General features: G+C 37.3%; 1 protein-coding gene across 1 annotated transcript in view; it reads right to left on the bottom strand.

Moving 5' to 3' along the window:
- Positions 1-16,661, bottom strand: part of RSPO3 (R-spondin 3) — a 75,863-nt gene that overhangs the window by 37,120 nt on the left and 22,082 nt on the right. Inside the window, exons 2-4 of the mRNA XM_007190808.2 lie at positions 7,232-7,423; positions 5,505-5,651; positions 688-885 (exon numbers count right to left, since the gene is read on the bottom strand). Of these exons, the coding sequence (XP_007190870.1) occupies positions 688-885; positions 5,505-5,651; positions 7,232-7,423 (537 nt within the window). The remainder of the gene's footprint in view (positions 1-687; positions 886-5,504; positions 5,652-7,231; positions 7,424-16,661) is intronic.

Consider the following 16,661-nt stretch of genomic DNA (forward strand, 5'->3'; position numbering starts at 1 on the left):
ATGGAAGTTTAATCACCTTAAAGCATCAGATTAAATGACATATTTTTCCTTGGCACTCATACGACTTCAGAACAGCCCTTACACAGAGTTATTTAATATTGATTTGGTAGGTTCTATAATCTGATGTATGAAATTACTGTAATATGAAAAAAATCTGGGGATATAATGTCACGAATGCTTGTATTATACTTATAAAATATATAACCTTTAAAATACGTTTAGCTACAAAAGCTTAACACCTAATTGCACTACTTTGGTTTGTAGGCAATGAAGAAAGGAGTAAGCTGATGGCTGGTATTCACCATGCTCATGTACCAAATGTTATTATTAGACTTTGTGTTTCTGAGGCTTCCCCTAAGTTTTCCAGGTACTAGGAAGGTGGATGATAGGAAACATAATGGTCCCAAAGGAAGATATAGGCATATATTATATGCTTATAATGCAGCCCCCTTTCCTAAGATTCAATTAGCACACTTTTGTGTAGTTTAAAGTTCTGATATCAAGCTCCATTTTAAAAAATTACCACATCGATATTCTGTAATTTACAGCCAACATATTCTTTGTTTGGTACACATTTTAGGGTTTTCAGACATGAGTGATAATAATAAATGTTTCCTAAGAAATAAAGTGAAATTTGCATCAAATCATAAGGATTCAAACAAGCACATGTTGTTAGTATGATTGTACCTCGTTCTCCCTTCTGACACTTCTTTCTCTGCACTGTACACTTTCTTGTCTCACTGGTGGGGGGACACAGGTTACCCTTTGCTGATGGATGCTGTATTATTTCTCGGACCCGTGTTTCAGTCCCTCTTTTGAAGCCACATGTTTTTCCTTTTTTCGTGCATGGACTCCAAGGACTCCATTCACTGGCCTCACAGTGCACTGAAACAGAACACAAGAAACAGCCTCAGTTCGCTCACACATAGTTTCACAATTGTTAAATAAACAAGAAGGCTTGCTTCCATCAATACTTGCCCAAATTCTGAGCAGAAATCCTGCAGAACAAAGTTGGGCAAGATGACTTAAAGATAAAACAAAGAGAAAGTGAAAGCAGGAATAGAATGTTTTCCACTTTTTGGTCCTCATATTATCAGGTAAACTCACTCTTGCATTGGGTTTACTTTTCACTGTAGATTTGATTAACCCAGGCATGAATATAATTATTCACAACTGACCAATGCTTTACAATTTCTAGAGCACTGCTACAATTATTGATTGATCCTGACCATAACTTGATAGGTTAGTCATTATTACATACTCGAGAATTGATTCTCAAAGTTTAGTGTGCAACAGAATCACCTGCAGGGAGGACTTGCTAAAACAAAGAATGCTGGACCTCTCCCCTCCCAGAGTTTCCAATTCAGTTGCCTGGGGTGGGGCCTGGGAATTTGCATTTCTAATGATACACGTGATGCACATTTGCAGTTACTGAGAACACACTTTGCGTACTTCTGTGCTAGAGAATGATTAAGCAAAAAATGAATTCAGGTCCTTGGCCTACAACTCACTGCTTTTTCTACTTCATGTGCCTTTTCTTGAGTACTTCAATATTGTCATTTATTCATGGGTGTAGATCAGGCATAGCAGTATCTATTTAAGTGAATTCTGGGTCAATTTCAGCTGATAAACTGCTTCTAGAATTCACCTGACTGGCTGATTTCTAGGATGAACTGACATAATTTTTTCTAAAATTTCTTTTGTAGATTTTTCCCTTTTTCTGTGTGTATCAATCTTTTCAATCTTGACTTTACAAGGTATTATAACAGATTTTTGCACTTCTAATAAAAATAAACACCTGCAAGGTGGTATTCTTATATTTATGTTCATAAAATTTCCTGACTTGCAACGGAAACGGCTTGCAACAGTAACTCTTTCAGATGGTATGACTCTCTTTCCACAAAAACAAATTCCCAGTAACCTTGCTGCCTTCTGACTTGAAGAATCCTTATTTTAGAGCAGAGTACTATTTTTCATACAACCTCAAGAAATATAACCTAAATGTTTCAGAAATTTAAAACCATTCACAATACATTTTTTTCACATGCTTTTTCAGTCACTTTCAGGTATTTGAATGCAACACAGAGTTGAATGGAAATGATTAGATAAGTGAATTTAAGTTTCTATGAACTTAAATGAACTTTACTGAACCACTTTCAAAGGAGTCTTCATGTTCAGTTGGTTAAAGAACAGAGCAACCAAATCACTTAATGATATCATAATCTCTTGCCAGTTAAGGTCATATCTCTGATCCCAATATTAGTCATTAAAAAGTAGGAGAGCTTTGCACATACAAATAAAAACACCTCCAAGAAAGCAAATGGAAAAATAAAAATCCAAGTTTGTGAGCTGTAACTTTGTCCAGTATTCATTTAATGCCAGAACTACATGGAATAAATTAGAAAAAAATTACATGATGTGGAAATGGCCCAAACTTTGGTGATTTTCATAAGAGCAAAGGTGGTCTAGGCAAATGTACACCTAGACTTAAGAAAAACAGATATAAAAAATTACAACATAGGTAGCTATGAGTCTTTAGTCAGATGATGAATGGTTCTAAAAATGAAATTTTAGTGCCAATCTTAGATTATTCCATTGAAGAAGAAGGAGGAAAAATATTCACAACTAGAGAGTTCAGATATAAAGAGCTCTGATAAGATGGGATAGTTAAAAGGCCTTGAGAGGAGAAGATATTTTCTTAGCTAAATACTTTCGAATGAACCTTTAATGTTAGCATCCAAAAAATATTTTTGGAAAGAATGGAAACTTTGTTGATCATGTAAAGACAACAAATAGGTTGATTTAAGTAGTATTCAGGTCATTAAATGAACAATATAGATCTGGGGCTCTATTTGGTTAAGAGGTAATTAAGAAAAAAACAGAACTGCTCAACAGAAACTGCATTTCTTCTACCTTCTGTATTAAGAACAATCTTAACATTGGAACGTTTAACTGTTCACTAATGAAACAAGTGTCTCAAAAATGTAGTTAGCTCCTTGTTCCTGGAAGTGGTCATGGTGTGGTTGATCATCAGCCTGGAATGCTGTAAAAGGGATCCTTGAATTGGAAGAAAAGTTGAATTGGATATTTCACCAGTAATATTCATTTGTTCTCATTCTTGCTGCCTGACTGCACGGTTCCAGAGAGAACATAGCAAGGCCATGTTCTTTGCTACTCACTGTTTGGAGCTAGATATCTTCCCTCTGTGACTAGTTGAACAGCACCAACTCTCCAAGAAGAGCAATGAGGATGGCAGAATGACAGTGCAGAAAGGAAACAAATTTCTGGAGCACAAAGTGGAAGAAATACATTCTCCTATAAAATTGGCTTCAGTCGACATTTTTGCTTAATGTGACTTGCAAACCATGAGGAGTGGGTACGTTGTGACATAAATCTTTTACCTTAGCTCTGTATGAAGGTGGTGTTTTCTCTGTTTATGACATGTTCTCTCAATTTAAAATCTAGGTAAGAAACAAGTCATGCCGTATAGATTTTAGCAAAGGGAGAGACACATTCTTCAACCTCTGCCCTAGAGAGCTAGAGTAGAGGTACTAATTATAGCACTGACGATAACTCACATTGTGTCCTTGGGATCACCATTTCAGCTCTCTGGGTCCTAGTTTTCATATTTGTTAAAGTAACAGCCTTTAATGGTCCTTTGTGATCATCAAGCAAGTCATCATTTTTTGTGAAATTCTGAGGCAAGCCCACGGGCATGGCCCACACAGTGCTTGCAGGCCAGACACCACGTGATGGGAGACCTCCCGTATGGAACAAGCAACAAGAGCCAGCTGGGAACTGAAGCTGTTGATTTGCCTATTCCTATGTCCTAGGTCATTTACACCTATCTGTTCAATGAGCCTGATTCACTAAATGGCTTTTAGATCGCTAACCCCTATTCTAAAATAGATAAATTTCTTAAACATAATTGTGTTAACCAACAGTCTTTGTCTGACTAGTATTGTAAATTACCAGGAAGCCTTAATAGCTAATCCAACAGTGCCAGGTGTTAAATGCTCTCTGATAGGAAAGCATTAACACATTTAAATAAATGGCCTTTGAAGGACTGATGCTACACCTTCAACAACTAAGAAAATCTAAACATTCGCCCCTTTCCTGGGTAGAGCAATATCACAAACTTTCCGCAACTTATCCTGAATTTCTGTCCTTGAATATTTTCAGAACTGTTTCCTATTTTCTCCACAGTTTGGAAGTTATCACCTCTAATCATCAGCCCTCAGGACCTACAGAGAGATGAACTTGAAGTGCTTTCTCATGTACCTTTTACCCTATTTCTAAGTTATTTTTCTGTGTTTTTATTGACTAGAGGAAAAAATAAGACTGAACCAAATTGAGCCATGAGCTGTTTCAGGAAAGTTGTTTTCCAGATGCTTCTGAGATTATCTTTAAAATATCATCTATTTGTTTCCTTCTCACAAAAACTTTGTTTAGAAATAAATGTCTCATGTGGACCTGAAATAGTTAAACCACCACTTTAGAGTTATTACTCCAGTACTTAAGATTCTAATGGATCTGTCTGTGGGGAGCCCAGGGGTGTCCTGGAGACTATCTTGTACTGAATCAAGGGGACAATTGTGTGCATTTGCCAACAGCACTACAGCATCAAAAGGTTCTTGCAGCTCTTGCCCAGGGGATTCTGAGATTTAGTATGCTGTTTCCCCATTTGGTTTAGCATCTGCTCCCCAACTGTTCACCAAGCTCGTAGCTGTAGTAGCTGCACACCATTTAAAACAGGGAAAATATAGCCTGACAGTGATCCGTTATTAGACAAACAACTTGTCTGAGGAACCTCCCCTCCAGGAAACTCAGCCTGCAATTAATCAGGCCCTGGGACTGTGTCCTTCTGTCAGTTTAAGTCCAAAATCCTCTCCTTGTCTCTGAATACCTGTGCAAGCAGGGTGTTTCAGCAAAGCAGTGTGAGAGAAAAAAGTGAGATTTTTTTTAACCATATCAGATCCAGTTCTCTAAGTCTTTGATCCATCTGCCGAGTATTAAAGGGCTGTATCCAGAGAATATGTTTCCTCCTTTTGGAAAATAAGTTTGGTCACTGGTTGGCATTAGATCTAGGTGGAAACTCTTAACCTAAGGTGGAAATTTAGTTCAAGATCAAATTTGTGTGTGTGTGTGTGTGTGTGTGTGTGTATATATATATATATATGTAAGTGTGCGTGTATACATATAAATTACTATAAGTAAAACTTCATTAGATAATGATACAGAATAAATCTGTAATGATCACAATAGTCGAAACAGTTATCGATGGTCCCTAAGAAATAACAGTGCACGCACAGGGTGTTAAATTTACTGTGATACACGATAGTAAGGCCCATTAGGATGGTATCTTTGTAAAGAAGGAGGGAGCGAGCCTCTTAGAGGTGGTCCCTCAGGCTCTTGTGAGACAGGACTTTGAGCAGCATTTCCATGGAGACTGACATTATCTCTGGTGTTTCTCATCCCTCCTAAGTCTTAGAGCTCCTCCTCACCAATACTGACGCACTCCATGGTATGGTTATTGGCTTCCAACCCTTCTGGGCAATTGTCAAGGCACTTTCCAAGGTGTAAGTAAAATCCACTTTTACACTTTGTGCAGAAATTTTTGTTGAAACAGGTATCACAGTCAGCTTTGCATTCTGAAAACGAAAAAGGAAAAGAGAAATATGCTTCCATTAGCGTCAGTTAACTATTTATTGTTGGTCCAGTTCTGTATGCTTACAACACAGGCACATGCAACTTGTATGTCAAACAAACACTTAGGCTCAAAATTATTTTGCCAAACCAAATTAAAGATTCCTCCATAGTCATTTAGTTGATGTACACCAGTCATTGATTTCAAAATTATTGTATTTATTGCCTTATGAAAAAATTTTTGACAAGAATGCTTATAAGACCAAGCGTCTATTTATATTAAATGATAGTGAAAATGTTTCATTAGAACTTGAATGAAATGTGCAAGGGTATTGCCTTCATGCTGCTCTTGAGGTCTATTTGTTAATTCAACAAATATTTGATTGCCTACTGTCTGCCAAGCCCTATTCTAGGTACATTGACAGCAGCATACAAAAGAGAGATAAGGCCCATACTTCACAAAGTTTACATTCTAGGAGGGGAGATACAATAAACAGTAATGATAGTTGATCCTTATATGGTGATTACTGTATGTCATACACCGCTACAAGTATTTTACAATATTGTCATTTAAACCTTACAATAACCCAGTGAGGTAGCCCCTATTATGATTCTCATTTTACAGAGAAGGAAACTGTGATTCAGAAAGGTTAGGTAATTAGCTCAGGACCACAGAGCAGAGTGGTCTTTGAAACTAGACAGTCTACTTCCAGAGTGATAAGTGCTCTGGAAAAAATAACGACAAAGACAAAAGGTAGGAAAAAGATATAAAAAATGACTGATGAGGGGAAGGGGTTGATTATTTTGGACAAGACGGTCATGGAGTGCCTCTGTGAGACGGTGACATTTGAGCAGAATCTTGAAAGAAAGGAGAGAGCCCGCCAAGCAAAGGTGTGGGCAAAGAGTTTTCCAAACTGCCAGGACAGTGAGTGTACAACAGTCATTTCAAAAGCCTTGAAGTGGGAAGATCTTGCAAGAAGGCCAGTGAGGTTAGTGCAAAGTGGTTGAGGGGCAGTCGTAGGAGCTGAGTATGGAGAGGAAGGCAGGGCCACATGTGATGTATGCTAGAGTAGTGATATTTCCTAATTTACATTTCGAAAGGTTACTGGGTCTACTGTGTGGAGAGTAAACTTTCAGTCCAGATGAGATGTGATCTGAGAGTGTTTCCAACGTTTAATTCCAACTGATAAATAAATGTTTCAGTTGCTGTACTGGAATCCTTCTTGAAGCGAAAATAGCTGAATTACTTCTTTCGGTCATTAAATACTTGGATTTTGTGATGGTGGTGGGAACTCAGGTGGCACTGGTGCTTGCGGTACCTTTCTACAGGTTCAGTGAATGATAACCACGTTCTCAGCTTTTGTTTTTACGATGAAAAAAACACCCCTCAAAACTGGAGTATTTTTTAATAGCGGTGAAAATCTTCCTGCCCTGAGGGCTAAGTTCAAGTATGGTTTAGCCTAAGTGTCAGGTAAATATTATTATTTACTTAACACTGAATATTACAAATATGGCTAGAGGCCATTTCAAATCTGGAAAGTCCCCCAAGGATGAGATAAAAACATAATTTTGTGTAGACACTTACTTGTACACTTATTTATATCTGGATATCGAGTTCCATAATATCCACTTGGACATGAAGAGAGACACACTCCAATCTGCTTCATGCCAATTCTTTCCAGAACAAAAAATAGTTTGGGCTTACATGACAAACATCCATTGTAATCTGAACACGTTGCACAGCCTCCTTGGCAGCCTTGACTGACGTTAGGATGCACTAGGGGGACAAATGTAGAAAGACAAAAATGAAAGTTAAATCATAGATATAGAAGCTCAATGACATTCTCTGGGCAGGATACACGTTTTCTTTTATTAGCTTTCAATTTGGTGGTAATGGGTGAATGAGTTGGGAATTTTTCCCTCTTTTCTGTGATCTGGTATTTCCCTTTAATACATACATATATTGTTTTAATTTCAAAGTTCTTAAAATTTGAGCATTTGAAAAATAAGAATATATTGCCTCAAAATATTTATAAATAGTATATACCTAGTGGAAGTATCCTCACTGAGCTAGCACCCTGGCAGATCAGAGACGGGTATTTTGTGCTCACTCATTGAAATCAATACATATTAGTTTTGCTTTTCATTTATGTGGTGGATGTCTCTAATGTCTTCAAATAAGGATGACAACATAGACTGGGGCTTAATCTGAGTAATGACACTAATTTTTAAGATATCTTTTTCAACTCTGGTCTATTTGAGAACACCATTTCACTCTTTGATTCAAAGCAAACTGATTCTGCAACTATGTAGCTATTCAGCACCTCACTCCCTGCCAATGCTTTCCTGAAACATTTCTTCTCACATGAGTTTAATATTTATCAGTTCAAATTGATATAACGGTGAAAATGTGATTTATCTTATCAGTAGTTCCACGTGGATCATATGTAAGTATTTATAATAATATTTACTATAAGTTATGTTCAATATTTGATCTTTTGGGAGAGAAGTCTTATAGTTTTTGTGCCCTCATCTTTCATTTACTTAAGTGAAATATATATTTGGTGAGGACACGACCAGTCCTTTCTAAGGGCTACTACTACACGTATCCCTGAGAATCCCAAGGTTTCTAAGAGTCACCAATATGTGTGGTGAGAATATTCATTAGCAAGTCTGAACAAATACAAACATTTGGAAGATTCATGTTTACTTGAGATCTTCACAACTTTAAACCTTTTTAATGACTATTAACTGGTCATAGACACCTATGTGTGAGCTGATGGAAAATTGCTGACTGAGGTGCATCCTTCATGTAGCTGGTGTTTGGGATGATTTCTTCTTCTAATGTATTCTCTATTCATATACAATATTAATAGCTTTATTGTCCCTTCAGGAATTCAGAAGGGAATAATCCTGACCCTATGAGAAGCAAGGTTGAGGCATAAGAGCGTAAAGGCATCCCCATGCTTCTCTGACTACTGTTGGTGCAGGGAGGGACCTTGCAATGACTAAGTCTGTCTTCACAGTGATGTCTGATTATTGCTAAGTTCTTTACTGCAAAAACAAATCCCACCAGGCTTAGTTAGAAGGGGTACCCATAAGCCCGATCAGCCTTACCACAGGGGCGCACGGGTTAGCTGCAGAAAGGTCATTTGGTTGGCCAGCATTCTCTGCCTGGAGGAAACCATCCCTGAATCAGCCACAGGAACCACAAGCAGCTCATTCTCATTCCAAGACGTTTTGTAAATAAACTGAGGAAATGTGTGGGGGAAGGGCAGTCGGCTCTTCCTGTACATGCTCCTCTGCGGGGTGGGGCGGACATCTAAAGTGGCACAGGAGGTTTAGACATTACAGGACCTGGGGGACTTGTAAATGAATACTGCCTTCCAAGGAACAGGGTCATTTTTCATGCCAGGAACTCCAGCATTGGAGACTTACAGAAAATGTGTACATATTTTAATCTGGGAAAGACCCTAAAAAAGAAAGGGGTGAAGAGAGCTCCATGTGTTCGGAATCTAATCGACCCATTTCAAAAAGTGAGAGGTGTAGGTCAAAACCTGTAAAACCTTTTCATAAGAATTACTGATGGAAAACGGGACCTCAGTTTGAAAGAAAATCACTCCAAGCTCAGGAAAGTAAGTGACTGAATTTAAATGAAGATGGACTGGATTGACCCACATCAATCTGTCTCATCTCTGAAATGTAATTGCTCAAAGGAACACAATTGCAAGTTTAAGTCCCTTGAAACTTTTGTCAATTATAACTTTAAATTGATCAGTTATGAAAATAAATATGACTTACATATTCTGAGCCTCAAAAACTGATATATCTTGAAATAAATTTTATTTAAAAATTTGGGTTTTGAATGTCTGGAAACTTCTGCAAGAAAGATCTCTGTATGGATCCCAGGATTACTAACAATTTTGCCCCAAATTATGAGATGTACCAAAGTGTTTTGCTTAATTCCCTCTTTAAAACTTTTGCTGATGAACTGTAGCACATTCAACTCACACATGGTACTACAATCACTCTTTTTTCCCCATATTTTGCCTTTTTAGACAAAACTTTTTGACAAAGCAGAGTTTTGAAAAATTAAAGAAGATATGATTGTCCTAACTGGCAAAGAAAATTTCTGTTTGTTTTTAATCAGGGAATTTTGAATACGGGCAGGTACAAATAATGGCCAACTTTATTTCTTCAGGAAGGGTTAAGTATTATGCTGTGGGAAGTAAGAAAAATTGAGACTATGAAGCTCAGATTCCATGATTCTAGATTCTTTTACAGTTGAGTAGCATGACATTTTGCTTTCTTGAACCCTGTACAAGGATCACTCAAATTATGCAGTTGGTATGACACAACTAGATACAAATTTCCCAAACTTCATCTTAAGGCAAGAGTTTTTACTTTTTATATGGAAACCACAGAAAACTTTGGTCTGGATTGACTGTAACAGCCCTTTCAGTCTTAAAATCTTATAATTCTAAGAGAGAAAATAGAATTCTACTTTGTCATGCTGCTTCTTTTTTCCCCACTCTAGTTATACCTTCATTTTCTATTTCTGAATCACTTTTTTTGCAAACGATGTTTTGTACTACTATTTTATATGAGCATTGGAGGGGTTGGTGGTGGGGAGGTTTCACAGAATATCTAACATTTGAACTTAATCTTAGAAAATGTGTTGAAGTTATGAGCATGTAAGTGGCCATGATGGGGCTGGAAGCAGGAACACCACAATTACCCCATCAAGGAGACTGGCACGAGTTCCATGCAACTGATGTTTAAGTGGTGGTGAATGGAGGTATGAGGCACATCAAGAAAATTGGAAGCACAGGATAGATCTAGATTATGAAACCCCTTGTGGGCTCTGCCAAAGAAATTATTCTGTAGATTTGGAGGATTTGAATCCGGTGAGTGATACGACCCCATCTGTATCAGAAAGGCAATTTCCCTGGCAGCATGGCAGGCATGGAAGCTAGGAGACTAACGTAAGGATCAAGGTAAAAAGACTGATGAGAGCTTAAAATATAGCAGAGACAGTGCAATGTGGTGAGAGAGGGATGCATGTTCCAAGGATATTTAGGAGGTGGACTCAATCAAATATGCTGACCAACAGAATGTGGACTGAATAAGTAAGAGGATTTGTGTTTTACGTTGTGGCCAGTGAAGAGAAAGGAAAGGGACGGCTGAATAAAAGCCACAGTTGGAGGGCTGTGGCAAGGTACATAGAATAAGAAGGTCTACAAATATAAACGTGGTTTGGGATCACTGATTTTGCAGATTTTGTGAACTGTCCAAAACGTGACGCTTAGTAGATGGAGTTTAATATCGTGATGGTTGCTAGAGATGTACGTGAGGGTCTTTTAATTAGAGAAGAGATCTTGAAAGGGGGAGGTGCCGAAGATGCCAGAAGAAGGAATAGTAGTCCAAATAAGGAAAAGATACATTATCAGCTAATTTTAGTAATACTCTGTGTTTCTATACCACTTCTGCTTTCAATTTTTACCACTTTTGCATGCATCTCATAGAAGGCTAAATTAACCGTGGAAACTGCTGTTAGTAAGGGTAGAAGCTATCACAATTATTTATTTTGGAACCCCAAACGAGGACTCAAAGAAATGCTGTAAACTGCTGGACAAATAGTGAACTTAGATCAAAGGTTAGAACCTAGATCTTTGATATCTGGTACCAATCTGTTTATATATAAGTAAACTCTAGGTGTGTAACATGGGTAAATATAAAGTGAAAAAATGGGCAGAATTCATGCGAACTTTAAATTGGGACTTTCTGATTACAAATGCTTCAAATACATGGTCAAATTTGGACATCTTTTCCTAAAATTGGGAAAGAGGAAAGTATCTTTTCTTAACTTGTATACGAAAGTTAAATGTTAAGAGTATACCTTAATGCATAACTTCAACCAATTTTCAGTGTCTGAATTGTCGATACTCCCTGTGTAAGCGACTTCAATTTCTCTAGCTGTTAGGCAAGTCTTCCTACTATTTCTCTGTTTGAATCTTGTGATGTGTAACTGATGCAACTGTTCCTAAAGGCTATTGTCATGATAGTTAATTCAACTTTTTTGATAAAATGTGCAGAACATAGAGTTTTAAATGGTACTAGAGCATTTGGAAAATACACAATCTTTGTTATTTTCAGTGTTTACGATATACCAAACCAACTGCAGCATTGGAATCTAAGTTCTGTTTCTGTAACAATTTAAGTGTAAACTTCAAGGATTTCTCTTACTTTAATCCCTTTCTGCAGCCCAACTGCAAATATTAACACCTACTGTAAATTGCTGTGCAGAAGAAATCCATTATTGCATGCTGTCAATTACCTCTGAGAGTCATTTATTAGTGGCTAGAGAATTTCCAAAAGTACAAAATTTAACAGACTTTAGGTTTATAATAGGCTCGACTAAGTTCAAAGGAAGTGCTAAACACATGACGGTAACATTGATTTTACAATTCAGATAATCAAAAGTTAATAAATTAACCAACTTGATAAATTTATTTTTAACCAGTGAAACATGCAGATTCTCCCTAAAGCATTCTTGTCTTCACAACATTCACTGTCTGCTCTTCTCCATGTAGTGGCCTTAGGAGACAGGTTAGGGAGAAGAGACAGGTGAAATTCTATAATCAAAGTTACTTTTACGTCTGTCCTTTCTTCCATGTCCTCTCCTTTTACAAGGATGTTCGCATTGACTGGAAGCTTCTCAAAGGCAGAAATATAGTCGGTCTAGAGAATTTCTTCGTAATTTTCCGGATAATTCTCAGCTTCTACACAGGGTAGCTGCTTACTGAATAGGTCCTCATTAGAGTTGTTCGGGTTTTTTTTTCCCCCTTTGGCCATACAGCATGCAAGCTCTTAGTTCCCCGGCTAGGGATTGAACCCACACCCCTTGCAGGGAAAGCACGGAGTCTCAACCACTGGACTGCCAGGGAAGTCCCTTCATTAAAGAGTTTTTGATTATTGAATGGATGAAAGCAATAAATATAACATATAAGCCATTTATTTGTGTTTTTAAAAAAAATAACGGGCTTCCCTGGTGGCGCAGTGGTTGAGAATCTGCCTGCTAATGCAGGGGACACGGGTTCGAGCCCTGGTCTGGGAAGATCCCACATGCCGCGGAGCAGCTGGGCCCGTGAGCCACAATTGCTGAGCCTGCGCGTCTGGAGCCTGTGCCCCGCGACGGGAGGGGCCGCGATAGAGAAAGGCCCGCGCACCGCAATGAAGAGCGGTCCCCGCACCGCGATGAAGAGTGGCCCCCGCTTGCCGCAACTGGAGAAAGCCCTCGCACGAACCGAAGACCCAACACAGCCAAAAATAAATAAATAAATAAATAAATAAGAACATCCTTTAAAAAAAAAAAAAAAATAACGATGTTAAAGCAGTAAATATTTAACAGAAAGTACCTATAATAATTGATTTTAAGTGAACTATGTCTACGAACACATAGTAAAGAAACCAAGTTTAAATCACATACATTTTGAGGATGCTTAATTATGAAATAAATCATTCAAAATAACATAATAAAGATTTTCTAGGTGCCATTTACTTCAGTTATCCATTCACCTAGTGAAAATGGAGACTTTTTTGTTGCCTAAGTTAGGACAGCACATTTCTATCAGATCTTGGGACTTGATTGTTATAGAATCATTTTTAAGTTTAATGTAATCTTTTGGTCGTGGAAAGAGATGTTTCATGTTTCCTTTGGAATGTTTGGCAATATTCACTTTAAGAAAAATCTAATGTTAAAAACTTGAATAACTTGGCAGTCTCTTTCAAATTCTGTTGAATCAACCCCAGAGAATATTGAGAGTCAATGTTTCTTATTTGTTCATAGGTTAAAGCTTTTAGGGCAGAACTGACAATGGCTAAGATCTCTAGAACCATCTGGGCAACTTGGGAGTATTAGGTATAGACAGCAAAATATCAAAAGCTGCTTAAATAAATATAATCGCTTACTGGTATACAATACTCCTTTACATTCTTAAACAATGATACCTGGATGAACAGAGGTCTATCATAGTCCTCTATTATTATTTTTGACTAATAATTTGTTAAAAGAGCAACATGTTTATATATATACATATATAGATTTTGCTATTTTTGAAGTACTGTGTATCATCTGATGATTTTAATGTCTTCATATACCAATGTTTTAATCATTAAATGAACTAAAATTCACCTATGCTATTTAAATATATAAATGTACGCGCACGTGTGTGTGTGTGTGTGTGTGCCCGTATTAGACACATGACACCCACACATTCTATTTGGTCTTTTGTCAAATCAATAGCACAGACATGAACTGACCTGAAGCAGTTAAAATCATTGAGTCTGCCACATCTTTTGTCCCAGTGAACCAACTTCTGATACTCTGAAAGTCTGTGCCCAGACCAATGGGTTCACAAAATTCCTAACAGTCTCAGAGAGGAATGTATTCACCAGCTGCTGAATACAGCCCAGTTAGGGCTCCACCATTATTATGTGGGAAACATACTGTTTTTAATGGAAACTATTTCTTGGAAAACTTGGAAAATCTTTCTTTTTCTCTTACTGAATAATAATTTCCTGAAGGGAGTCTAATATTTATATTCTATAAATACTTTAAAATAAAACCACAGCAATAAAACAGACCTAACATTAAGTAGCAATTAGCTAGACTTTCCACTAAAATCAAGCCAGCTCAAAATATTAAGAACATGGCTAGCAAATGATGGCAGATATAGAATTCCCGAAATCTAAGATACGATGAATATTTGGAACTAGATGCCAAGTTGGTGGACAATGGCTGTGCTTTGTCTATCCACAGGCTATAGCATCAGAACTAGAAGTGAAAGATGAAAGTGGGTTGCATTGTGTGTATATATATATATGTATATTATATACATAATATTATATATAGTATATATATTATATATAATATATATTTAATATACATAGATTATATATATATTATACACACACATATATATACACATATATGTGTGTGTACATATATATGTGTATATATATATATAGTGGAGACTAGTATTAAGACTAGTATTAAGGTTTTTAACAAAAATATCTGATAACTACTATGTGCCCAACACTACACATGGTGCAGAAAATGTAGGAATGAATAAGACATCTGGTTCCCGATCTCATGACGTTAATCGGCTAATAAGCAAGTAAACAAAAAATTAAATGATTAAAGACTGTGATGAGTGTTGTGCAGGAAATAAACAGGTGGGTAAAGCAGAGAATAACTCTGGGAAGCTATTTTAAATATGCTGGTCAGGAAAGGCCCCTTTAAGAAGTTTACCCTTTAGCTGAGACCTGGAGGGTGAGAAGGATTCAGCCATGAAAACCTGAGGGAGAGCACCCCAGGTGCAAAGACTGTGGGAAGGAACAGGGCATGTTCCTTTGCCAGTGCAAAGACTGTGGGAAGGAACAGGGCATGAGGAACAGCACAAGGGACACCAATGAGGCTGCAGTGCTGTGACTGGTATGAGATGAGGTTAGAAAAGGAGGTTAGAGCCAGATCCTACAGACCCTTTTCGACCAAAGTAAATAGCTGGGATTATCTACCAGGTACCTTTAGACTCTGCATTGGTAAGAAGATATCAGAAGGAAAGGAAAGAACACATTTTTGCCTGATTTATTCACTTTAATTTTTGTTAATTTTATGGGTCATGGAACAGAACCAGCATCTTGTATTCCACAAAAACATGTTTTCCTATTAATTTTTATATTAGAGGATAATGGTCTAACTAGACATAACTTGGGAATTTACATTCAGATTGCAATCTTGGAAGAGACTGTACATTGATCTACCTGTACTTTGCTCTTGGGAACATGTTATTTCTCTTTTGTTACTCCCACCTCCCTCTAGCAGTAATTTTAGTTTGCTTTGGGGTTTTAAATTTTCATTCTCTTGTACTGGAGTGTGTGTGTGGAGGGGGAGGGGGCGTTGGTGGTGGTGAGAAGAAACAGGAAAGTTATGAAATATGTAAGACGTCATAAGAATAAATAAAAAGAGTAAAAAAGTAAAACATTTTGCAATCTTGAATATAATCCTTTTTGTATTTTTCTGAATTCTTGCCATTAGTGACGCCTACTGACACAGTCTAAATAATTTAGAGCAACAGCATTATAGTTTTCACTTATAACCTTCCTTTCAGAATCCCACTATTATGTTCTTTTTATTCCATTAAATGAATTCAGTAACCTAAGGGCTAATTCCAAAGTTGATTCTTCAAAAGTAGTGAAAACCATATTAGTTTTCCTATGAGCTACCAGATAGCTATAGTTGATACTACTGCTGAAACTGCAACAAAAAGCATTTGTAGAACCAAAATTAGTGGGGTTTTTTCCTAACTACAAGTAGAAAATCTATCATGAAGTACTCTGCTATGGGTGTAAAATGTAAGGTACTGAATCAGCATCTCCAGCTGTTGCTGATTGGGGGGAAAGCTTCCCCTTCTCCAAGTGGCCATGTTCCCAAGCGGAGGTGAATAGAGGATAAGAAGGCGTGGACAGGGGTAATGGAGACCCAGATTCTGTAGAGAGCCAGGACGTGTTGATGAGTTAGTGGGCGGTAATAACAGCGTTTTTCATGAGACAGATCCAACAGTGTTCATCCAACAGTGGGAATCATTATGTGCTCCGGTCTGGCTGAGAGAGAGCCATTCTTTTTTTTTTTTTTTTTTTTTTTTTAAGGAGAGAATTAATTAGAAATCAACATAAACAGAAAATGTGATAGTTTAATGGTAATGAATCTGCATGGGTGTGATTCTGTAACTACTAAGTTCACATTCTTGAACGAAACAAACTTCAGTTTGTGCTAAAAAACAAGCTCCACTTTGTTATATTCTGAATAAACCTAAATCTTCTCACCACATAGCATGCTAAAGTAGCATATCTGATGGCTGAAGTCTTAGCATAAGCAAACAGCAGGCAAGGGACCTGTGATATTTTAACAGGCACAAGATGTGCAAATAGTGGGTATACCATTAAATAAATCC

The sequence above is a fragment of the Balaenoptera acutorostrata genome, chromosome 14, assembly GCF_949987535.1.
Source record: "Balaenoptera acutorostrata chromosome 14, mBalAcu1.1, whole genome shotgun sequence".
NCBI classification, from domain to species: domain Eukaryota; kingdom Metazoa; phylum Chordata; class Mammalia; order Artiodactyla; family Balaenopteridae; genus Balaenoptera; species Balaenoptera acutorostrata.